Here is a 25,609-nt window from a genome sequence, read left to right as displayed (position 1 = left end):
GCATAGCCACACGAAATGTTTACATTTTGATTTCTGAACCAAATAAAACAGTGCATAGTGCAAATTATGAATATCAGAACTGGAGCAATTTTCTTTTTTAACTTTCTGATGCATGTTAAATTAAGTGTAACCTGAAAATGAAGTTCCTATTCCATATTAATGGACAAAGCAAATTAAACTGAAAAATGAGCTTTCTCAAATATAAACTAACATGAGTTTCAAGGAACATTGAGTGAGAATGTTTGGAATTTAAAAGTTAACTACAAAACAATACAACAAATATTAAGAACTAGAAAAATAAAGAATGAACATAGAACCTCCAAAACAGTGTCTTTTAATCTTTTATGCAGCCAAATCTACTCCATTTGTTTTCAACCTTTAAACAAAAATAGTCTTGTGTCAGCCTCATGAATACAAAGTATAGTCTTTTGTAGTCAATCGCATTTTTTCTATTAAACAAACTGCAATGGGACACACTTTATCATCTTTTCCTACTTGTTCGCCACTTCCATTCAATCTCAGAACTAAACAGCATGAACATAAAACATGAACGGTTGCCATCATGACAGTCTCATACAGCTCTTGAACGACAGCTGTAATGTTGGCATGAATGAATTCTTTTCATCAGAAGTAAAGAATCTAAACAGCATGGTTGTCAAACAGAACTAGTTACCATGGCTATACCACCCTTCACTGGGGGAAAAAGCACTGAGAAGCTACTGTGAGGAAATCAAAGACACATTTTATTATCACGGTATTAACGTAACTGTCAGCATTAACAAAACGTGCGATTTATTTTCCCTCTCGCTTTCTCTGACTTTTAAGATTTTGCAAAAACAAAACATTTCTGTAAATTATTATTTGATGGCCTGTTCTAAGCTTGTTTTTAGAATTTATCCAACAAAATTCTTAAAGCCAGAAAAAATAAATCACCCAAGTTTACTTCTCAAAAATCTACCTTTGAAAAAGAGGACACAGTTGTATTTGATATTATGTGAATGAGCTAAATATGCATGACACTGGCACATGAAGTTGTGAAATGGTGAATTATGATTGAATTCCATGTCAGTTTAGATGTCTTTTTATTCCGTACATTTCCTTTAATCACACAGAACAAAATATAGTGGATATTAAAGTATCATTTTTGATATGTCTGAATAGATAGATCAAGCAGCCAGCGTCTAACGTCCTTGAGTGCACCCATCTCTTCTACTGAGTCACTGTTGGCTTGAGCAAACGTAAAGGCGTCTGAGGAGATAAGCAGTGAGTTCTGATTGCGTCTCAGTGCCGCCTCATCTTGACTCGTCGCGTGGGTGCGTGGTCGTGTGTGTGGCGTGAGCCCGGCTCTCTCTCTTCAGTTCTCCTCCAGGAGTTTTCTGAACTGCTGTCGCCGTGACGTCTCTGTCGGGAGGAGAGGGAACGCCTCTGCAGCTCTTTGTCCATCTCTAAAATACGAGGCCTGAGGGAGGAAAAGAGCAAAATGCTTTTTAGCGAAATGCATGTGTGAAATGTGACAACTTAGTCTTGAAGGATTAGGTCACGCAGAAATGGAAATTCTTTTATAATTTTCTCACCCTCATGTCATTACAAACCTGTATGCTGTTACTTTTTTCTTATTCCCCCAATGACAGTTCATAGTGACCCCAGCATAAAGGTTTGGTATGACACGAGGGAGAGTGAACAATGACAGATTGTATTTTTGGTCACTATTCCTTTACAGGTGCACTTAAGCAAGCAGGTTCAGCAGGTTGATATGTTTTTGGACTTTATACTGCATCTTGCAAAAGCAAAAATCTGTAGTTACCAAACACATCGTCGAAATACCCTACATGCTTATCTCTCTCCTACTTTATCATTCAAAAGTATGGGGTCGCTAAGATTTTTAAAGAAATTTCTTATGCTCACAAAGGCTGCATTTTATTTTATTTATTTGACAAGAAATACAGTAAATTACTGTATTTTAATAAGTGAAAAATAATTACAATTTAAAATAACAGTTTTTATTTGAATATGGTTTAAATTGTAATTAATTCCTGTGATGGAAAGCTGAATTTTCAGCATCAGTAACATTTGAGAGCCGTAGCACCGGTGCCAGTGAGCTCTACAGATGCTGGCACCAGCACCGGATTTGGTAGTGCTGAGGGGGGGTATTGTTTTTTTATTTATTATAAAATCTATATTGTTTTGCATTAATAAGAGCAGTAACTAATAATATTACGCGTTTATTCCTTGGATATGCACATTTTACAGTAAAACGCTTAGCTTGAGTTGAAATGCAGATAAAATATATATTTTTTGTATTTAAAAATGTAAATATTCTACTCTTATTAAATGTATTATTGTTCTTCTATAGTATCATTCTGAACTGACCGACAGCTTCCTGGGTCTACACACCAAAAGATTGTTTACATCTTATAAGATTTTCAAAATGTGATAGACGACAAACACGAGGACAAAAAATCCTAGATTTAACCGTTTTGCTCCTATAGTGTGTGGTGTGCCATGATGTGACAAAGACAGCACACCACACACGAACAGATTTTCAACCAGATTCTCGACTGTGAACACAGGAAATCTCGCAAAATCTCGTGAGACTTCAGAATAAGCATGGCGGACCATGATAACCACAAATTAACCATAGTTTTGCTAAGAAAAAAAAATTCTAACTATAATGTCGTGTGATTGAGATCGGCTCGTATTTAAACCTGTTCCGAGCTCGCACTGCGCTGTCTATTATTGGTCCAAGCTGACAAACTGGCTGCACATCTCAAACGAGGAGTGCGGATTCGTTTCGTTTGATGTTTCTCATATTGAACAGAAACAGCAGCTCTTATCAGTTGGGCAATGTGGTGGAGGCACCAGTACGATCTCTAAAAAAACTGAGTCACACCGGCAGGAAAAGTAGTCTTAGGCCCGGTTTACACCTGGTCACTTCATGTGTTTTTACTGATCAGATAACTATCCGATTTATCAAACCAATTCCATTTACACTTGGTCACATAAATGTGTTTTCGCAAAACGGATATAAATCTGATCTTCAATTCCCGCGCTACATGCAGATTTAATGGAGTTCACGTCACCGAAAGCAACAGATATAAGATGCATTTTATTGATCATCAGCTCATTTCAAAATCAAAGACCGCAATAGGAGAGAGCGCTGCATCAGCACTGGTAAGATCAATTAGTTTCTTAACTTTTAATGAAGATGATTGAGTCACTTTCAGTTTTATTTGTGGTAGTTTGCGCTAGGCTTGATGAAGAGATCCTCAGCTGCTCATCTGTGGTGACGCGTGCTGCAGTTGTGCCATCATATCTGGCTATAAGATGACATATAGCCTATGACACGCTCTCACACGTTTATTTTTAGCATTGTTGGGAGCAGTAAAATGTACATGTGGTTTCAACAATCAGATGCATTTAGACTTCTTTTCTAGGGGTGGGGGAAAAATCGATTCTTAGATGCATCGCGATGCGGACGTGGACGATTCTGAATCGATTCACAAATATCAAAAATCGATTTTCAAAAGAATTTTTTTATTTTATTTATATATATATATTTATAATAACGTAATATTGATGGAATGCAAAAGACGGAACTCAGAAGCGCGGAAGTTCAGTGGCCGGACCGTCTGTGGCGTTCACATAACAGAGACGGGATGGCTGAGCGCGAAATCCAAACACCCTCCTTGTTAAAAGCTGACGTGTGGAAATGTTTTGGCTTCTAAGAAGTTGAAGGGGGAAAGAAGCTGGACAACAGTCACACTATTTGTAAGCTTTGTAGAATAAAACTAAAATATTTCGGAAACACGACAAATATGAGAAGCCATATGACACATTTCCACCCAGAGGAGGAAAAACACTCGGCTGTAACTTACCGGTCGTTGTTATATTATTAATTTACTACAAGTATGCTGCTAGTTCAGGTACACATTTATTTTCCTGTTGGTTCTTTGCAATGTTAATAAAATATATTGTACGTTAATTCTTTATGGGTCTTCAAAATATTTATAGTCACACACACACACACACAAAAGATTCAGATAATCGATAATCGCTTTAGCATCGAATCGCAGCCCTCTGAATCGTAATCGAATCGAACCGTGAGGTGCCTAGAGATTCCGACCCCTATTCTTTTCACTTCCTATTTTTTTCTTTTTATTCCACTTTCGTCTGTAATGCGGCCCAGACCACCTCCTGAAGGGGTTTGAGCGACCGGATTTAAATCCGTCTCGGAATGCGTTTCGGAGGGCATTTACACCTGGCCTTTTCACGATCGAATAGCTATTCTAATATAATTTTTTGCTCATTTATTTGCAATAGAAATCTTTAAATATAATATAAAAAGATAACACATTCTATTGTGATAATCACATTCTAGTGTAAATCAATTTAAACATGTGTCATATTTACTTCTTAAGGTGTAAAACTAATTGAATAAAGTACAATTACATTTGTGCACCTTAAATATTAAAAACTAGGTTTTTATAATTTCTAAAGAAAATCTAGCCTGATCAACTGTCCTTAAGAAGCCACACTTTTAGGTATTCATCATGCCTTGCCTACAGCACAAAGTGGGACGAGTTTTAGTGGGGTTACACTTAATTTTAAGGTCTTCTTGTTACAGTGTAATTATGCATTTAAGTACTTATTAATATTAATCAACAATATATACTTAGGATTAGTTGCATGTAATTAAGCGTAATCTACTGTTATTACTACAGTAAGTAAATGTAACAAGGAGGTTAGTTTATAATAGTAAATGTAATAGTTAGGCATTAGTAGTTATGCATTCCTTAGTAGCACCGCTATTTAAACAGCATGAAAGACTTTGCAAGTACCTGTGTGCAGCATCTGGGTCAGCCTTGCGGTGTGAGCGTTTGGCTTTGAGTGTGTGTCGTCTCTCAGAAGAGTGGATGGACGGGCTCCGTGAATCGGAGTCCAAGCGAGGGGCATCCGGCCTTGTTCTGCAATAAAACACACCAAGACAAATTATACACCCCCACATATGCTTCCAGAGCTTTCAAGAACAACTCTGACTCACAACCAGAACAACTCACTTTCTGAGAATGATGACAGCTCTCCTCTCCTTGATGTCCTGTGGGCGGATGCAATGCGTGATGTCATCGGCTGCGTAGTCACTAAAAAGAATCAAAGGAGAGAGCATGAGCAAGAATTTTATATTTTACTATAAACATGGCAGTACAGTACTGTGTGAGTTTTATCCTTTCAAGTACCATGTAAACTCCATGGCAAATGAATATGGCAATTATATACTACCATAGTATAAACTAGTGTTGTCAAAAATATCGATATTTCGATAAATATCGATACTGAAATATCTGAACGGTACCAATACTAATTTCCCGAAGTATCGATACTAGCCGAGCAGTCACTTTCACTTCTCTCCAAAGGCGCGTTGACAAACACCACACGTGACGCACTCGTCTCATTCGCTCTGGTTAAATAGCAAAAGTGAAGTGAATGGAAAGATGACGAGGGCGGCGCCCCCGCGACCGGCTTTGGTTGATTGATAAAGAACACCGCGAGCGGGCATGTCGGAGAATAGCGCGGACACGCGTAAAAAACACACCGCGAGCGGGCATGTCGGAGTCGGAGAATAGCGTGGACACGCGCTACACACCGCGAGCGGGCATGTCGGAGAATAGCGCGGACACGAGCTACACACCGCGAGCGGGCATGTCGGAGAATAGCGCGGACACGCGAGCGGGCTGCGGGCACCCAACAGATTGTTTGACTATCAATAATCCCTCACATCACTCATTTTTTTTAATTATTGTATAGGTGAAAACAGACTTAAGGAACAGGCTCCAGGGGTAGGCTACTATTTAGCAGCATATGCTCAGCATCAGGGGTGTTTGTTGTTTGGACAGACCTGCCCCCACTGCTAAAAAAAATCCTCAAGGAAACACTGTAACTCTTCTCATTTGAACTTTTCTGAAACATTAACCAAGATGGCCTAGTATTGTTGTTGATAAGAGTATGTGTTGTCTCGTTTTAATTCTTAAAGTTAACATAATCTGACTGAGGAATCTTAGACAAGTAAATATTGTAACTGTGGTCAAATGTAAATTAACTGGTGCCTATTTAACTTTATTCAAAAATTATTATTTAATTCTGCAATTTTCCTTCATTAGCGATTATCATCAATTTGATTACACAGATATTAATTAAACTAAACAGCTAGACAATGGCATCTCTGAATTCAATAATGACATGCCTTTAACTGAAAATTAAATGTTTAATCTTATTATTATACATTACTGACTCTCTATCCTCCAATTTGATACTGTTAAGTGCTTTTTTGTTACAGTATATTTTAATCTTTGATAACAGTAGGTAATAAAAATACATCATGTTAGCTCTGGTCCAATTAAAAAATATAAACAAATAGAACTCAGCACATTTTTGTTCATGTAAAATATACCTCATTGTCATGTTCTAGACTTGTTATATTTAGCTTTAAATTAAAAAAATACCCCCTTAATATTGTGGCAGTTTTTTCTCCGTGGTATCGAAAATGGTATCGAATATCGATATTTTTCAAGGTATCGTATCAAAGTTAGAAATTCTAGTATCGTGACAACACTAGTATAAACCACCATGGAATTACCAGTAACACTTTACAATAAGGTTTCATTTGTTAACATTAATTAATGGATTAACTAACTAACATGAGCAACACATTTGTGACTGTATTTGTTGATCTTTGTTAATGTTAGATAATAAAAATCCAGCTGTGCATTTTTTGGTCATGTTAGTTCACAGTGCATTAACAAATGTTAAAAAAACAAAACTTTTTGTTTTTAATAATGTATTAGTAAATATTGAAGTGCGGGTCATTCTTAGTTCATGTTAACTAATGTAGTTAACTAATGAAACCTTATTGTAAAGTTTTACCGAATTAACTTATCGCCCATATCACTACAAATGAGAATGTCCTGAACATGAATCGCAACACAGTAGCAAGTGTCCGGACTTGTAAAGCTCCCCACCTGAGGACGGTGACGCTTCCCCGCCTCACGGGCAGGTGCAGCACGGGCTCGGACACCCGGATGGGCTTGAACTGGAACTTGCAGCCGAAGCAGAGCGCGCTATCGCTGAAGAACGACACGGAAACGATCGGTCGCTCGAAGATGTGGATGGGGTCCACGTGGGACACGATACAGCCCCCGGGCTGGTAGTCATTAATCACGGCGCTATTAACGAAGCCCTCCGGTATGACGCCGTGCGTCACGAGGCGGTCGATGACCAGCTCGTGCACCCAGTCCGGGATCTCGTCCACCTCGCCTTTGGAGTACAGGCGCTCCTGCCCGGGGCCGCGCTTTTCGAGCTGCGAGCCGTATGTGTAGCCCTCCCCAAAGAAGTACTTGTTCCGCAGGGGCGCCCGGTCCACCGTGTGCTCCCGGTAGAGCCCCTTGTCTGCCTTGGCAACCACCTCGTCAATCTTTGCCTCGATGAGCGCGCACTCCTCCTGCGTGAAAATACTCGCTTGCTTAATGCCGCTCTTCACTTTGCGCGCCTCCGCGTCCCGCCGCTCCTCGTACTCACTATCATCGTCATCCGACTCGCGGTATTTGCGCTTCTCGCCGTTGCTGTGCTCGAAAACTGTCTCCCTGTGCGGTGTCATCGACTTTAGCTTCTCCCGCAAATCCGTAAAACCGGCCATTTTAAAGAGCAAAGTCCGAAATTTTGCGGCTAAATGTTGTTTATCCTGAATTCACTTCAGGTCCCCATGTTATAATATTAGTATCGGTCACTGAAGTCGTGTGCGACGTAACCGAAGGCCTGGAGCGGTGCCTCCTGCTTCCTCTTTCCCTGTTGGAGCAAATTAAACCAACCAAAGTTTCCACTGCCCCATTCCACGAGCAACCCGGCTGAATGTGTAACACAACGCAGAGAGTGTGCTGTCAATCACAGGCGGCGTTTTCCTGCGGTTCAGTCCCATAACATTAGCACGTAGCACAGCTGCGGCACCGCTAGCTTCCAGTGGACACAGGTTTACAGCGGCATGTTGTTTGAGTAGCACGCCTTCTGGTCACTACAAGCTGTGCTGATCAGCTTATTATAATGTATCCAAGAGATAGTAGTTATTCTGCAGCTACAGGATTGTACAGAGCCGTGAAGAGAACGTAAACTCGTGTAACCAAAACTGTTTGACTAGCTGCGCATGCGCGTCATGCCTTGCACGTAGGCAACTAGGCATGAGGGTCTGGTCCAGTGACAGCCAATGAGCGACGCGATCAGCTGTCAGCAAACCCCTTCAGCTATATAAAGGCAATTTCGATTAAATGAAAGTATTGCCATATTTAAGAATTATTTTGATTATTATTATAACAATAACATGTAGAGAGAAAAATTACGGGTGACAGTGGGACTGGGATGACCCAGAACAGACTCGAACCTGGGTCCTCAAGATCTCAACAGCTTTTACATGTTCGGAACACGTGCTGCTGACATCATTATTGTATTTTTATCATTTTAATTGAATTTTTATTCAATTACAACAACACAAATGTTCCATAAAACTAGAACAGCATTTAAATATTTTATTATTTAAATAACAAAACGTATATTACATTTCCTTGTATTAACCTTACCCCTGATTATTTAAATTGAAATAAAAACACATCTTTAGTCATGGTAAATGTCTGCATTTCTTTTATTTTGATCAACATATTTTGTCATAAAAAGGGTTATGTAACAAAATAATTGATGTGCAAAAGTTGCAAGCCAGTTAAAAACCCATAATGTACAAGATATCATTATGTTTCTACAGCTCCTTTGTAATCTCATTTTGCATAATGAAAACATAATAATTTTTAAAACAGACAGCTTATGCAGCTACTAATTTGCTGTATTTTAATCGTATTCATTTATTAGATCATTATAGAAAACACAAATGTGAACATCATATTCCAGTTTCTCCAAAATACTGAGAGTTATAGACCATTACAGTAGGACAATTTATAAACTTATAGGCTATAACCAATAAATGTATTAAGAAATCTATAAAAAATACAAATTTAACAACCCACAGGCCCCATATGTTAACTAAGAGCTAAATATACAAAGTTCGACTGAAAAATTGTCATTACACTACTTTGAAAACTACCATTTCATTGTCAGTCTGTGTGAGATAATAATGAGAGTGAAAAATATTACATTCATATTGTGTTCTCCTGAGTAACATCTCTCTTCAACTTGTATGTGCATGAGTTAAAAGATTAATATAAAAACATTTATACCTTGATAACTTTCACATTTAAGGTATCAAGGAACAATTTTACATTGCATGTTTTGATGCACAAAAGCAAGGCAAATAGTAATCCATCTGTATAAATATTACGCATTCAGTACAAAAATAATCCTTTTCATTCACTGCGTGTGTTCTATACATAACATGTGAACAAATACACATGATTAGTGCAAACATCGCATTAAGAGGTTTGGTTTGTTTAGTTATGATGAGATAAACAATAAGTAAAAAATTACACAGAAAGCATGAAAATGTGTTGTTACAGCATGGTGATTTCACTGGGTGGCAGCGTCAGCCTCTTCTCTCGCACAGAGAGCATATTCTCAATGTGCATGGCGATAACCCGACACAGCTCCAGACCCTACAAACAACATATATGATCATACACCACTCATTAAAGCTTGTCATGGTTGTAATGGTGTTGAATGTGCGTTACCTGTTCCAGCTGTAACTGCGTGACTCTGTGGTTGGTCAAGTCTCCTATCAGGATGTCTACATAAGGATAACTGGATCCAGCGCTGGGCCGCTGTGTGTGAGCTGACTGAACCAGCTTCAGCTGAAACTTTACCTGCACCTCCTGCCAATAGACATTTAAAGTGCCATTATTATGCTATTTTAAAGGTTTCTATATTTGTTTTGGAGATTTACAAGCATCCAAGGTAAAAAAAACACCTTAATTTTCTCATAATATACATTGCAGCATCACCTAATTTCTCAAAGTGTCTGAAAACGGTTTGTTTGTTGATTCAGTCTCTCTAACCCTGCTTTCCAAGAGCCTACTCTGCTCTGATTGGTCAGACAGCACAGTCTGCTGTGTTTGGCTTGTCGCTTACAGTGAGTGCCGGAAACAAAACTCCTGTTACCAAATCTGCTGGAAGGCTTCCTCAGCGTTTGAGACACAGTGATACGAACAGTAATGACGGCATAGGTTTTTCAGTATTAATTCCAGTGTGAGTCCTCATGCAAAGTGGATTCGTAGTGCTGAAAACAGCATCTTCTCAACATGTCGACAACATGAATTCTCTTCAACAACTCAACAATTCAACAACTCTTACAGTCTCAGCTACAACTACAGTGTTTGAGGGCGGGTCAAAGTAGACGTTGTTTGCGGGTAACCAATGAAGACCATAGGCAGGCATTATGAAACTTTGTTGCATTGTTACTAGTGGTGGGCCGTTATCGGCGTTAATGTGCTGCGTTAACGTGAGACTCTTATCGGGCGATAAAAAAAAAAATCGCCGTTAATCTATTCTCAAAGTTGGGTTGGGAGCTGGGTCTATACTATGCAAGCTATGATGACTTTCACCTTGATATTTTAGCGCAGATGTATACCTAGCCGAATTGCACTGTAGGGAGCATTTAATACCAATAGCCTATATTGAAACGTCTGTTTATCCATACTCCCTTAATAAAGGAGTCCAGACATTAGAAAAATATCAGTCTATGCGTTTTATATTTAATATGAGGGAAATACACATCCATAACGGACGTGACACAAAAAAACTTTTAGGTGGCAAAAGTACAAAAAGTAATACTACCCACCGGCACCGGACGAAGAAGGGTTGGCTCTCCACAGAACATAAAATATTCATTTTGTCATATTTTTCGTGTACGCATTTATGAGGGAAAAACAATGTTACGTGACAGTTCCCCGTTACGGACGTGACCGCTCTGAAAGCAGCACTGAAAGACTGCTTTAAAACTTTCACAGTGACATCAAACATAAAGCACAAAGCCTTTCATTAAGGTGAATTTCGTTTTGTATTAATTGTATCTTCATTTTAATCAATGTTTCATCAACCAATTGCCTGGATTTAATAAATAAGAAGTAAATATAGCAGACAATAGATAATCAAGACAGAGGCGCCGGCGCGTGAACTGGAGCTCGTCTTGTGAGTCATAAATGAACCGAAACACAGCGTATAAGGTAGGCCTACTTGCCTCAGGAGTACAGTGGGTAGCGTGAGGTGCGAATGTAGAATAGTTACGAAAATGGAGAGAAAATATAAATCGGGCGCATTAAAAAGAAAAGATCGAGATAGTCTTTGTGTTTCATTTAACATAAGCTTACTTGGCTCAACAAGTGACACATTATTACATATGCATTCATCAGATATTTAACGTTCTTTTTTACGGTTTTAATTTTAAAATGACTTGGTAGCAGAGGGCCCCATGATGAAGCTCCGCCCCCACTGTACTGAGAGTCTAGCTCCGCCCCTGCCCATCTTACAAACTACCTGCGAGGTTATTTATTTGGGTAGAACACATATTCTGAATGCCTTCGGCAGAATTCAAATTAGCCATTTTAATCTAGATCAATCTAGATTAATTCCAAGATAACAGTGGATTAATCTAGATTAAAAAAATTAATCTATGCCCACCACTAATTGTTACGTATAGGTATGTAACAAGAAGTGAGATTGGAATTGCAGATTCCGGCAGTTCAGAATCGATTATTTCTTTTAGGAGACAATTTTATTTGTCATGCACTTTGATCTTTCAAACTTTGCAGACCTTTTACATTCACAAACAGCTGTATTACACACTAAAGGTTATATTCGAAAAAGAATAATAGGGGCACTTTAATTTGTAAAACTGAAAACATTCGCTTTTGTAAGTCTGTGTGTGTTTGTAGTACGCACATGAGTGTCTTTGTGCAGGAAGTTCAGTCCGTTCTGATTGACAGCGAGGATGCATGGTGCAGAGATGGTGCTGTTGCTGCTGCTTTGGATGTAAAAGAAGGACGATCCAAACATGGGAAATGCACACACCAAACCTGAAGTACACACACAAACACAATCCAGCAAACTTGCTTTTTATCATAGTATTATCTGATAAAAATAAAAAAAGGTGAAAAGTTAATGAGGTGTTTGGCCTGGTGAGAATAAAATACCCAGGAACTGGGATCTGGCCTGGTGAGGGTTCAGGCTCTGGACGGCATGTACGTGTTGGGCAACCAGTTGCATCCACTGCTGAGGCCCCTGTCTGCCAAAGATCTCAACTGGGATGTACTCTGTCAACTCATGACTACAGAGAGAGAACATTTCAACTCATTATGCTTAAATTGAATATATGTGGAACGACTTTCAACTAGAAAAATCCCAAATGAAGTGCCCTTTTTCATTGCAGGACACTTATACAGATAATACAAATTTAAACTGATTTCCAGACATAATTCATAGGGTGAAAATTAAGTAAAATGTTAGTATATAAAAAAAAGACAGTTTTTTGTCACCTACATAGTAGGTGTGTAGAGACTGTCTTTGGCTCTGTGTTGAAGAGCAGCAAGTTTGGCAAACTGGTTAAACTGCTGTTCACTGATCTTTCCCTGAGGTATGATATTCAGCAGACCCTTCACGTAGTCTGGCAGAATCTGTGCAAACACAAACACATACAATTATGATGGAATTATAGGTGCAGGTACATTTTATTTAGAATATAATTGTGCACTTTTTGAAAATTTCAATAACATTATTCATAAAATGTGCTCCAGCAAGTTATTATATTTACACTACCGGTCAATGTTTGGGGTTGGTAAGAAGTATTAAAAAAAAAAAAAAAAAAGTTTGAAAGTTTCTTATGCTCACCAAGGCAACATTTATTTGATAAAAATACAGTAAAAATTGTGATATTGTGAAATATTATTGCAACTTAAAATAACTCTTACTGACCCCAGACTTTTGAACGGTAGTGTATATGTCATTCTGCGTTCACGCCATATTGTAATTACCATAAACGCGATGTCCTTGCAATTGTGGGTTTCAATGGCAACACTATCAACACCAAAATCCATCTACAGGCTGCCCAAAATATTGTTGCCCTCATAAAAGTCAGAGCTTCTGAGTTGTAATTACAAGTTCTATGAGGACGTGAAAGCTTTTTACAAGTCGGAATCTTATAATAACGGTAATTCCGACATGGCATGAATGCACCTCAATTTACATTTTCTTAACACTGTCCTGGCCAGATGCAATGCCTGGAGGTTACTAGCATCAGACATTTTTCTGTCCTCACTGAAATCCAAATACTGCCAGTATGAACATGGAAGAGACAGGATTGCTGGTTTGATGTTTTAGTGCATTACAGCTGGTTAGGACACATGTGAGTAATGGCATATGATAAGACAGACATGTCGTGCCTGGTTATAGTGCATGGTGACACAGAGCTCGTTGTCAAACTTGAGCGGATGGGCCCAGATGACTCGTCTGAACCAGAAGCTGTAGTTTGTATCAATTTGCTCCGCTTCCGTTGCAATGTCTAATATGTACTCTCGCTTATTGAGGGGCCGCACATTCTGACCTGTGTGACATAAAAATATATGAGTGAATAAATCTTGTTAGTGAAAGCGGTAGGGTATGTTCGGAATGGCAAACTACTCATGCTATTTCCAGAAGAATGCATAGTTATATTGTGCACACTACAGAATATACAATTTCATGCATAGAATACTTGAATAATGTACTTTTCCTACATTCGTTAAAATAAACAAGCATAGCATGCTGTGTAGAATAGCATATCCCACAATGCAATGCTCTTGACTTGACACATTTCCAGTGTGACTAATGAACCAGAGGTAAAAGCAGCTGTAATTTTCTAATATGCCCTTTTTGACTCATTATTTGGGCCAATAAAATTTACCAGTCACTGAATTAAAAATGCAAGATGAGGTCATAACATAATAAAAAAATACTTGTTTTTAAAGTTTTTCTTTTGTATACTGCGTGTATTGCATTACATACCAATTTTTATGTATAAATACAAGTGCAGAACAGAGCATGTGTTCTAACCACTAAACCACAGGTTGGAAAATGCAGTATACAGTATATAGTGAGCAATATTCAGTGCTCAGTTCGCTAATATTCCACTCTGAACATAGCCTTATAGAGGTGTAAGGACATCAATCTGTACCTCTGTTGGTGACTATGAAAATTGTGTACTCATCCATTGCCTCCAGCCTTTGTAACGCCATCTCATAACACAACTCCTCTATGATATCCAGTGCCACCTGCACACACAACACATCAACATCTATCTTAAGTGAACTTACAAATATAATCACATGCAATAAATGGTATTAACTGTCAAACAAGAAAAGAGACATACGGAGCAGGTTTTGATCTTCAAATGTCTCTCAATTCCGCCGGGAAATAGAAACAGTTGCCGCTTCGAGCTTCGACCAGCCTGAAAACACATTCATGACCATAATTACATTGTAATTCATATTACATGCTCTACTGATCAACAGATGTTGATTTTTTTTTTTTACAAGCAATCTCTTTTGCTCACCCAGACTGCATTTATTTGATCAAAAATACAGTAAAAACTGTAAAACTGAGAAATAGTATTACAATTTAAAATAACTGTTTTCTATTTGAATATGTTTCAAAATGTAATTCATTCCTGAGATGCAAAGCTGAATTTTTTAGCATCATTCCTCCAGTCTTCAGTCTCACATGGCCCTTCAGAAATCATTCTAATATGTTGATTTGGCGCTCAAGAAACATTTCTTATTATTATCAATGAAGAAAACAGTTGTGCTGCTTAATATTTTTTTGTGGAAACGGTTTTTAGCAGGATAAAATAATAATAATAATTCATTACATTTAATAATGTAATGAAGGATTCTGGAGGATTCTTTGATATGAACATAATTTTTTTTGTATCAATGTAAAAGTCTTTACTACCACTTTTGATCAATTTAATGCATCCTTGAATAAAAGTATGGATTATGTGTAACACGGTTATTGACCATTATGGCTTTGAGCTCCATACTACTGGGGTAAACACTCCTGCCACCAAACTGAAAGGTCTTTCTCAGATTCTGCTCACAAGCTTTAGCAATTCCTGGAGATCACACATTAAATAATGTTAGATCATCATGCGTCATAAAAATATGATTTTAATTTAGAGACTAACATAAGTTAAATGTGTACTGTGTATGTGTGATGTATTATTACCATGAAAAAGCACTTCAGGACTTCTGCAGACGTCTCTGAGGAACTTGAGTAAGAATGGTTTGAGCACTGCAGAGCAGCGGTAAAAAGCAGTCAGAATGTAGAGCAAGCGCCAGCCCTTCTGACAGCTGTCACTGCAACACAACACAACACTAACATACAGACTCTGACAGCTGAACACAGATTCCTATCAAACAAGCAAATACACAGAAAACATCTCACGGTTTAGAGCTGGTATTGGCTGTAATCTGTCTGAGGACTTGACAGTAAGCCTCATCCTTCATCAGTCCATATTCACCGGTTAACTATAAAAACAATTATGCATTTTAGTAAAATTAAAGCTAAAACATATATCAAACACAACTGGGGGTCTATGAGCCCTATGGGTAACAGTACAGCTGGTCCTATGGACGAGAGGTTGTGCTTTACCTTAAGGAAGGTGCAAACCACAAACTGCTCTGATTGGCCCCTGAGTGGATGATCTCCCATGAACTTCATTATGGCTGCACACAAACCAAACCCAGAAATAAATAAATCTTGAGATATGAAGCATTCCAAAAAAATAATAATAAACAAAAATAAAACCGACTGAGTGGCTGTGATTTATGTTTCAACTCACCTAGGAAAATTTCAGAAGCAACTCGGTTCATGTTGGGGTCAGTGAAGTCTATGAGGGACTCTATGATAGGGTTCTGGAGAAAACAAGAGATCATCAGTTTTATATGTGTGTGTGTGTGTGTGTGTGTTTGTGGTGTAAATACTATATATATATATATATATATATATATATATATATACACACACACACATGTATATGTATACTACTGTTCAAAAGCATTTTTTAAATGTTTTTGAAAGAAGTCTCTTACGCTCACCAAGCCATTTATTTGATCAAAAATATAGTAAAACAGTAATATTGTGAAATATTATTACAATTTAAAATAACTATTTTCAGTTTTAATGAACAATTTATTCCTGTAATAGTAAAGCTGAATTTTCAGCATCATTACTCCAGTCTTCAGTGTCACATGATCATTCAGAAATCATTCTAATATGATGATTTGGTGCTTAACATTTCTTATAATTATTAATGTTGAAAACAGTTTTGCTGCTTAATATTTTTGTGGAAACCATAATACATTCTTTTTCCAGATTCTTTAATCAAAAAATGTCACAAGCTTTTTTTCAGCATTTCTTTTAAACAGAAATCTTTTGTAACATTATAAATATAAATCTTTACTATCACTTTTGATCAATTGAATGCATCCTTGCTAAAATTGACCCCAAACTTTTGAATTGTAGTGTACATGTATATGCATATGCATTTGCACATGTATTTATATGTTTGTGTACGTATGCATATAGTGGACGCAGTACCTTGCTGAATTTCACCATCTCTGCGGGGTCTTTGTTTGCTTTACCTTTTTTGGACTTATCCCTGAACGAATCACTAGTAACATAAAAAAAAGTACAACATCTGGACTCAGTCCTGTGTTTTACTGTGTTGGACTGACTTTGAATAAATAAGCAGGATTTTTTTGTATTATAATAGCAGTAGCATCACTTTTACCTCTTGTTTCCATTTGACGTTCTGAAATATTTCTTAGCAAACTCCACCATGTTGTACTGGCTGTCCAAAATGATGTTGCCCTCAATTTCAGAGTCACCAAAATCCCCTAAACCATCAGACTAGCAATCACAAAACAGACATAAAACGAGTATGTAATATTAGTAATATTCCGTCAGACACATTTTGTTCAACCTCAACTAACAGCCTTGTAGTAAATAGGAAATTCACATGTTTTATTTTCAAAGATAGTAATACTGCATAAAACTTTTTAATAGTGCACTTTCATTGTCGCATAATTTGCTAATATTAAATGTTATGCCATATAGTACCAGATTTGCTAAACAGGGCAAATTATCATAAGAGTGCAATTCCGAAAAAGCGGCGACAGAAGTGGAATGCCCAGTGCGTGATCTACAGACAATACACAAATGAAAGCACACAGACACAGCGGGATTATTTCCATAATGACCAACACAATCTACCCAGAGCAGCGCAAATTAGCGTCTGGTTTAAGACGTGCTTTTTTGGGTAAATAATGCCACAAATATCCAGTAAATTGACGAGCGCAAACCTTAGTAAATCACCTTGCGTGATTCATTTAAATACTCTCCTCTCATAAATTTTGCATCTGAAAGGGAAACTCCAACAAATGCATACGCAATAAGTTCAGCCGCAAAAATAACCCTGTCCATGGCTTTTCAGTGCTATTCTTTTCTACTGCGTGTCTTTAGTAAATCCTGACAGTAGTTTTTTAATACCCAAAGAGGGTTTGTGCTGGAGCAAGCTTGTCATTGTAATTTCGGCATCAGCATTTGTATATGCTGCATGAATGATATTGTGTTGATGTACCTCCAGTGAGGGGTCTAGTTCATGTGCAGCTGCAGTGGAGGCCACGGCGAGAGCGATAGCTCCTGATGCTGCCACTCGACCCTGTCTATCTCTCGGCTCGTCTCTTCTCTCAGCCGGGAGACTCAGGAAATCAGGAGCAGCTACAGGAACCACACACTCCATGGGGAACGCTCCGCTCCGACCCTGCACTGCCCCATACCTCCAGCCTGAAAAAAACATACATAAGCTTATGACAGCTTATTATTTCTGCATTCCACTTTTTTTTAACATCTTAATAAATAGGCATAAATAGATATCTGTTTTCATCATGTGACAAAATATATCTCATTTCAAGTTTAGTTACACAATTTAAAGCATCCTATAAACAAAATAATATATATAAAAAAGGTAATATGTTAAATGTCGGACCAAAATCTGGTGTGCCTCTCTTTAGCTCCTCGAGGTATATTACTTTTTTCTTCACCACACAGCCGTAACTCTGACCTGAAACACAAATGCACATGCACACCATGAAAATGTCACAATTCTTCCTCTAAAATGCATGCACAGCAGTTTAAGTATAGTCATGCACTGTACGGGACCCCCACACGGATTTCCTGGAGTATCAAGGACAAGCCTGTCCCAAGGTTAACTGCTGATCCTCCTGAAGGAATGCTAATATTTTGAGCTCCATTCTAAAATCTTTTCCTGTTGAGTAATTTCCTAATCTTTACGGACTCAAAACTGAACAAATCACTGTATACAAAAAAGTTATTGTCTACCGTTCAAAAATGTGGGGTTGTACAATTTTGTGCTCACCAAGGCTCCATTTATTTGATCAAAAATACAGTAAAAACTGTAAAATTTTAAATAACTCTATTTTCTATTTCTTTAAAATCTATTTTAATATATTTCAAATTGTAATTTATTCCTGTGATGCAAATCAGAATTTTCAGAATCATTACTCCAGTCTTCAGTGTCACATGATCCTTCAGAAATCATTCTAATATGATGATTTGCTGCTCAAAAAACATTTCTTTATTATCACAGGTAAAAACAGTTGTGCTGCTTAATATTTTTGTGGAAACTGTGATATATTATAAATATCTTTACCATAACCTTTGATCAATTTAAAGCATGAATACAAATATTAATTTCTTTAAAAAAAAAACACGTTTGAATGTAGTGTACCTAAACTCAATGGGATGAGATCAGCAATATATTGTATTTGGGTGCCAAATATTTTCCCCTGCTAAAAACTGCATGACATCACTGCTTGTGGGAAAGACCTATAGATTTTAATGTGCGTATATGACTGCATTTCTCACCCTCCTCCAATCCATCCATGGCCTGCAGACGAATGATATCTCCTTTATAGAAGTTTAAAAGAGCTCTGTCCTCCGTGATGAAGTTTCTCTCTGCTACAACATACTCAGAGTCCTGCGGAGGAAGTCAGAAGTACAGCATTGCATGTTAACACAAAATCAGAGCCGTCTTTGGCAGTGTAACAGCACCTTAAAGTCACCATGAACTTTTTTTTTAACAGAATTTATTATTTATTTATTATTTTTATTCATTACAAACGATTTATCTTTTTTAAAATCATGTGTCCTTGTAATCTTTAATCAAAATAACTCCCTCTTGCAGCGACATCTCTTCTTTTCTCTGATGACGTGTTTAGTGGCATGAGGGCGGGACAACCTGTCACTCACATGACATCACAGTAATAGCAAACCATGACCATCCAATCAATTCCTGATAGACAAAATCAAGTCCCGCCCTACATTTTTTCTTGTTCGAGAAGCCATTTCACTCGTATTTCCATCAAAATCGGGAAGAAAAGACAATATCGCAACTTCCGTTTCATGGTAACTTTAAGAAATGATAAGAAGAGAAATCGAAGCCTCTTCCGTACCTTCTTTAGATGAGAGATGAAGAGATCAATCATCTGTTTGATCTGAGGAGCTTTGGCTGAAAACAGAATCAGTTTCTCATTCATCAGATTAAACTCCAGCATGTTCTGAGACGGGATGGTCACAAACAGGATGTCTGTGTAGCTGTGGGAGAGAGCGAGAGTTGTGGTACTCAATCTTTGTGAGGTCTCTGGCTGACAGAGGGTTAAATGGCTGGATGGATGACGCACCTGTACGGACGGAGCACTCTGAAGTAGTCTGGAGCTGCAGAGCTGCTTTTCACTGTCTTTAGAAGTTTGATCCCAGAGTGAGACACTGCCAACACCTGCACTCCAGTACCCACACTGCCCTACACACACACACACACACACACACACACACACACACTGGTGACATATCAGGCATAAACTGAATTCATACTGAAAGGCTGCCAGCAAAAGGAACTCACAGAGGCAGGAAAAAGGCGAGAAAAATAAATCTCCCATGATTCCCTGGCAGCAGCAATCACAGCTTTCTTCACACTCTCATCCGGAACATCTGTGTTCGGCTCGATGCCATATTGAGCTATGAAATAAACACACATATCATAGTAACAGATCAGTGTAGTCATCAAAAACATTCAACTAAACATGCCATGGGAAATGATTCCACATAGAAAATAAATGTAACTGTAAATGAATTCCTTCCTCACCAAACAAGGATTTCATCTTCTGTCTCTCCTCTTTAGTAATACGCACACAGGCCTCTGTAAATGTGTCATTGACAATCTGAAAAACATCATTTATAGGTGAGAAATAAATTACAAAAATATGGAATGAAGAGAGAAAAGCAATGTATTTGCCAAATTTTAAAATATTTTAATAAAAATGTTTGGGATCAGTGCGTTTTTGTTTTTCAGCATGTGCATTACATTTATCAAGAGTCAGTAAAAACTTTAACATTGTTACAAAAAATGTATTTCAAATAAATGCTATTCTTTCAAACTTTCTATTCATCAAAGCACATGATCTTATGAAGGCAATGAGTGGAGTTCGCCTCACCTGTTTGAATATGAGGTTCAGCACTAGCGGATGGTTCCAGCTGTCTTTGGGGTAGAAGACCTACAACAATTTGAACAGGAGCATTAGTGCGGAAACTGTTCTGTGTTCAAGATGATCTACAAAATTAACTAAATACACACACACCTCCTTCCTGAGGCAGATTTTCCAGGGGACGTTTGTGTAGGTGTAATGCTCCTCTGTGCTGCTCCTCTGCAGCTGTGTTTGGATGCTCTCAGATTCCACTGGAAGATCTCGGGACACTGGTGTGTGTGTGTGTGTGTGTGTATGACAGATGGAGAAATAGAGATGGTTGAGGACATACAGTATGCATTATATACAATATACTGCTATTTGGGGTTGGTAAGATATTTTTTCTAATGTTTTTGAAAGAAGTCTGTTTTGCTCATTTATTTGATCAAAAATACAGTAAAAAAGGTAACACCGTGAAATATTAGTACAATTTAAAATAACTGTTTCTATATTCATATATTTTAAAATGTAACTTATTTCTGTGATGGCTGAATTTTCAGCATTATTACTCCTTCATGATCCAATGAATCATTCTATATGCTGATATATAGATCTATAAACATTTTTGCTGTTTAATATTTTTGCGAAAACCATGATACATTTTTTCAAGATTCTTGAATGAATAGAAAGTACAAAAGAACAGCATTTATTTGAAATATAAATATTTTATAACATTAAAAATGTCTGTCACTTTTGATCAATATAATGCATCCTTGCTGAATAAAAGTATTAATTATTAAAAAAAAACCTTCTGAACAATAGTGTGTATCCCTTACAAAAAGATGGTTATACTACAATACTTTGTTATCGTAATAATATAATACCATAATATCTGTTGTAAGCGATGTCGGTAACGCTTCCTTTTTCAGTCCTGTTACCCATGTACTTACTATGTACTTATTATAGTAACTATAATTACTGGGTAATAACTAGGTACTAACCCTGAACCTACCCCTAAACCTACCCCTTTAACCCATGTACTTACCTTATATTAGCCAGTACTTTCTAGGTAAGTACACTGTAAGTACACGTAAGTACTGTACTGTAAAAGGAAGCGTTACCGCGATGTCTGTGTGTGTGTGTGTGTGTGTGTGTGTTTGCGTGTTGTTCACCTGGTGGAGGTAAAGTCAGTGGTGGTTCTGGTGCTTTCTTCTTGCTGCTTTTAGTTGGTTTGAGGCCTCCATCTCTGGACACAGCGACTGGAGTGGGAGGCTTTCTCTACACAAACAGTTACACACAGCACAAGATGTTATATTTTGCGAAGACAAACATTTGGTGCACAATACGACCAGGAATGTGTATAAAGAAAGAAAAGCAAATTCAATCTGTTCACCATATAAAGCGATCGAGTCTCTTCAGAAAGTTTTTAAAAAACCGCTCAAAATGAGGCATTTATATAGCGCTTTCATATGTACTACGGTACACCCAAAGCGCTTTACAATCATAACAGGGGATCTCTCCTCAACCAGCACCAGTGTGCAGCATCCACTTGGATAATGCGATGGCAGCCACAGTACAACGGCACCAGTGCGCTCACCACAGACCAGCTATAGGTGGAGAGGAGAGGGAGTGATAGAGCATATTCAATGGATGGGGATTATTAGGAGGCCATGATTGGCAAGGGCCAATGGGTGGAATTTGGCCAGGACACCGGGGTTACACCCCTACTCTTTAAGAGAAGTGCCATGGGATTTTTAATGACCACAGAGAGTCAGGACCTCGGTTTAACATCTCATCCGAAGGACGGTGCTCTTTGACAGTATAGTGTCCCCGTCACTATGCTGGGGCGTTAGGACCCACACAGACCACAGGGTGAGCGCCCCCTGCTGGCCTCACTAACACCTCTTCCAGCAGCAATAGTTTTCTCAGGAGGTCTCCCATCCAGGTACTGACAGGGCTCAACCCTGCGTACCTTCAGTGGGCAACCAGTCTTGGGCTACAGGGTGATATGGCTGCTGGCAACTAGTTAATTTAATCTCTTTATGAACTTTTTGAAGCATCAAAGTGGTAGTTGCGTAGCTGTCAATGGAGGGACAGACATCTCTCAGATTTCATTAAAAAGATCTTCATTTGTGTTCCAAAGATGAACAAAAGTCTTACGGGTTTGGAACGACATGAGGGTGAGTAATTATTCACAGAATTTTTATTTTTGGGTGAACTATTCCTTTAAAGCATATTAAAAACACCACACAGACATATAAAAAACATAAAAAACTTAAATGATTAGTTATTAGCTAGCAACCTTTAATAGTTCAGACACGCTTTAAATGGATAGTACAGAAGTGAGAGAGGTAAACATACACACCTCTGGAGGAGGTGGATTATCCATCTGTGTTTTTAGGATCTGCATTGCCTCATCATGTGGGTTCAACTTCTTGACAAAACCTTTCCCATCCCGCCTGTCAACAAACGCATGCCATTCTTTGAGTTAAGAATAATAATAAAATAATCTGATTGCATGATACATAGGAGCAAATGCACAGGTAACCCACCTCTGTCTCTGCGGCACAGGTTCTGGGTCCGGAGTTTGATATTGTTTAATGATGTCTTTAATGTTGTGGCTGGGAACAATGTGCTCAGAGTTAGAGACAGAATATTTCACCACCTCTGTGGCAGGAGCCGGAGCAGAACGCATGGGACCCGTGACCGCAACAGGAGCTGAGAGACAGAAAGAAAAAGTTGGAATATATAGAAGTTACAGAAAATGGATTTATTTCAATTGTTGGGCATTATTATATTAAATGCAATCACACCATGTTTTTTAGCAGGCCGGCTGTCAAGTTTAATTGGTGCAGCGGGGGCTTGTTTCTTCCCTAATGTCCCATTAGATGATGCAGCCTGAAAATCATTTAGCCAAAGATGACAAATCATCAACAGTTCTTATATTAAAATGTACTCAGCAGTTAAACAGATACACAGATTAGATAAATATGAGAGACTAAAAGTTAATTACAATCAATCAAAGTGCAATTAGAAGCAATTAAGTTGCAGCGTAATATGAAAAAGATACAGTATTAATGACAATAATCAATAAAAGACATGCACATAAAAACATGAACACATGATCCTTCAGAAAACATTCTAATATGCTGATTGGTTGCTCAAGAAACTCAAGAAAATAATATCATTATTATTATTAATGTTGAAAACAGTTGTGCTTCTTATTATTTTTGAGGAAACCGTGATGCAAGTTTTTCAGAATTCTTTCATGAATTGAAAGTTCCAAAGAACAGCATTTTATTTGAAATCTTTTGAAATATCACAATTTTCTTCACTTTTGACCAATTTAATACTTCCATGCAGAATAAAAATTATTAAAAAAAAAAAAAATCTTACTGACCTTAAACTTTTAAATGGTAGGGTATTTATATTTACATTACATGTATTGATTTAGCAGATGCTTTATCCACAGCAAATGAGGAACTTCATGAGAAATTGGTCAAAAGAGCCAACAATATTCCTAGGACACAAAGTCAAGTTTACAGTATAAACTAGATTATATCAACACTCGGGCACCTGTGTAGTCTTGGTGTTCAGCGGCTGTGGCGTTGGGGGGCTGTTCTTCTTCATGGGCTCACTTTGCCCCTCTAAGATGCTGGGGGTGGCGTAGATCGAGGTGGAGGCGGCGGCCGGCTGGGGGGTCACTGGAGGGCTTGTGTACGTGGACAGGGGAAGTGGGGCGTAGGGGCTGAGGGGGATGTTTGCGTAGGGGCTGGGAGGGATGTCGGGGTACGGGCTGGGTGGGAGAGTGCTGTAAGGGGTGGGAGGAGGACTGGTTGGGGGGCTGGTGAGGGGAGACATTGGGGGACTGGACACTGGACTGGTCACCATAGCCATCGCCTGCATGGTCATCTGCTGAGCCTGAAGATGTAGGGACAGTCGAGAGACACAAGGTGACTTAAAACACTTGAAAACCAGTTCACACCAAAAACGATAAGTATAACGATAACTATATTAGCGTCACACCAGTGGACGATATAATTCTGTTTATTATAAACATGCACTGCAGTTTTGTAGTTTGCCGCTTTTAATGCTTGAGATCTTTAAAGTAGGATGGATTCTGATTGGGTGTCATTGTTTTCATTGTTCATCAGCTAGAAAAAAAAAAATTGTTTCCCTGTGCCGCTATCTTTTAGTTGTGATGTGGATATTCTTTTATATTTAGAACGATTTTTAGAACTATATCTTTTTCGCTATTGTTATAGTTATTGTCCTTGGTGTGAACGGGCCTTTAGTCCATTTTTTAGTTTTTGGGTTAAAAAGACATTTTTATATATTACATTTTAATATGTTGTCATGTTGTATTATGTCATGTATTAATTGCAGTCTGATTGAAAAGGCATACAATTTTACATGTAAAACCTTTTTATTTTGTTTTATTTGACATCAACATATGTAAAAATGTAACAGACAATCTGTAACCAAACATTCAAAAAGTAAAAATGAATAATACATTAAAACAAACAAAATAAAAACTTTAATAGTATATCAATGATACCAAATGAAAACTGGTTTAGATTATTAGACATTTTTTTAAATATTTAAATTTAATTTGAATTTTTTTGTAATTGTGTTGTTTGTTTTTTTATAATTTTTACTATAATAAAAAATATATGTCTATATAGTTTTTTTATTCTTAACGTATTAGTTTTAATTTATTTAGTTTGAGTTATTTTATTATTTGAAGTTAAACTAAAATGAGAAATGTTGACTTGAAAACTAGATACAATAAAATAAAGTTTAAGCTTTTTATATTTTATTTTATTTCAGTTAACGTTTATTTTGTTTAAATTAACACACATTTTTTTGTATGGATTTAGTTTTAGTTGACAATAATATTTTAATTTTACTAAACTAAAAAAACTAAACAAATAATAGCCCTGGGCTATTTACACTAACTCCGCCACTAACTCTTGTGTAAATAGAATCTATCGCTGTTTGCACTTAGTGCAAATAGCCCCAACCAAAATATTTTGTTGTATAAAATTATTGAAGAA

General features: G+C 37.7%; 2 protein-coding genes across 2 annotated transcripts in view; both read right to left on the bottom strand.

The window, feature by feature from the left end:
• Window positions 1–1,065: 1,065 nt before the first annotated feature.
• On the bottom strand, window positions 1,066–8,205 carry alkbh5 (alkB homolog 5, RNA demethylase). The gene is made up of 4 exons (XM_056258750.1): window positions 7,014–8,205; window positions 5,058–5,138; window positions 4,839–4,964; window positions 1,066–1,459 (listed from the first exon to the last, which is right to left on the bottom strand). The coding sequence occupies exons 1-4, from the start codon at window positions 7,685–7,687 to the stop codon at window positions 1,282–1,284; spliced, it is 1,059 nt and encodes a 352-aa protein (XP_056114725.1). The 5' UTR covers window positions 7,688–8,205; the 3' UTR covers window positions 1,066–1,281.
• Window positions 8,206–9,416: 1,211 nt separating this feature from the next.
• Window positions 9,417–25,609, bottom strand: part of myo15ab (myosin XVAb) — a 58,253-nt gene continuing 42,060 nt past the window's right edge. The window contains exons 38-66 of the mRNA XM_056258740.1: window positions 24,129–24,473; window positions 23,366–23,450; window positions 23,105–23,270; window positions 22,918–23,011; window positions 21,725–21,830; window positions 20,727–20,842; window positions 20,583–20,642; window positions 20,234–20,309; window positions 19,991–20,106; window positions 19,773–19,891; window positions 19,545–19,686; window positions 18,958–19,069; window positions 18,059–18,133; window positions 17,651–17,856; window positions 16,802–16,920; window positions 16,609–16,681; window positions 15,851–15,923; window positions 15,661–15,734; window positions 15,454–15,536; window positions 15,235–15,365; window positions 15,027–15,121; window positions 14,381–14,458; window positions 14,186–14,282; window positions 13,416–13,576; window positions 12,517–12,650; window positions 12,171–12,304; window positions 11,920–12,053; window positions 9,714–9,854; window positions 9,417–9,638 (exon numbers count right to left, since the gene is read on the bottom strand). Coding sequence (XP_056114715.1) covers window positions 9,537–9,638; window positions 9,714–9,854; window positions 11,920–12,053; window positions 12,171–12,304; window positions 12,517–12,650; window positions 13,416–13,576; window positions 14,186–14,282; window positions 14,381–14,458; window positions 15,027–15,121; window positions 15,235–15,365; window positions 15,454–15,536; window positions 15,661–15,734; window positions 15,851–15,923; window positions 16,609–16,681; window positions 16,802–16,920; window positions 17,651–17,856; window positions 18,059–18,133; window positions 18,958–19,069; window positions 19,545–19,686; window positions 19,773–19,891; window positions 19,991–20,106; window positions 20,234–20,309; window positions 20,583–20,642; window positions 20,727–20,842; window positions 21,725–21,830; window positions 22,918–23,011; window positions 23,105–23,270; window positions 23,366–23,450; window positions 24,129–24,473 — 3,447 coding nt within the window. The 3' untranslated portion in view covers window positions 9,417–9,536. The remainder of the gene's footprint in view (window positions 9,639–9,713; window positions 9,855–11,919; window positions 12,054–12,170; window positions 12,305–12,516; window positions 12,651–13,415; window positions 13,577–14,185; window positions 14,283–14,380; window positions 14,459–15,026; window positions 15,122–15,234; window positions 15,366–15,453; window positions 15,537–15,660; window positions 15,735–15,850; window positions 15,924–16,608; window positions 16,682–16,801; window positions 16,921–17,650; window positions 17,857–18,058; window positions 18,134–18,957; window positions 19,070–19,544; window positions 19,687–19,772; window positions 19,892–19,990; window positions 20,107–20,233; window positions 20,310–20,582; window positions 20,643–20,726; window positions 20,843–21,724; window positions 21,831–22,917; window positions 23,012–23,104; window positions 23,271–23,365; window positions 23,451–24,128; window positions 24,474–25,609) is intronic.

Source organism: Rhinichthys klamathensis, unplaced genomic scaffold (assembly GCF_029890125.1).
Source record: "Rhinichthys klamathensis goyatoka isolate OS25496 unplaced genomic scaffold, OSU_Roscu_1.1 h1tg000157l_1, whole genome shotgun sequence".
NCBI classification, from domain to species: Eukaryota; Metazoa; Chordata; class Actinopteri; order Cypriniformes; family Leuciscidae; genus Rhinichthys; species Rhinichthys klamathensis.
This window is presented reverse-complemented; position numbering and strand designations above follow the sequence as displayed.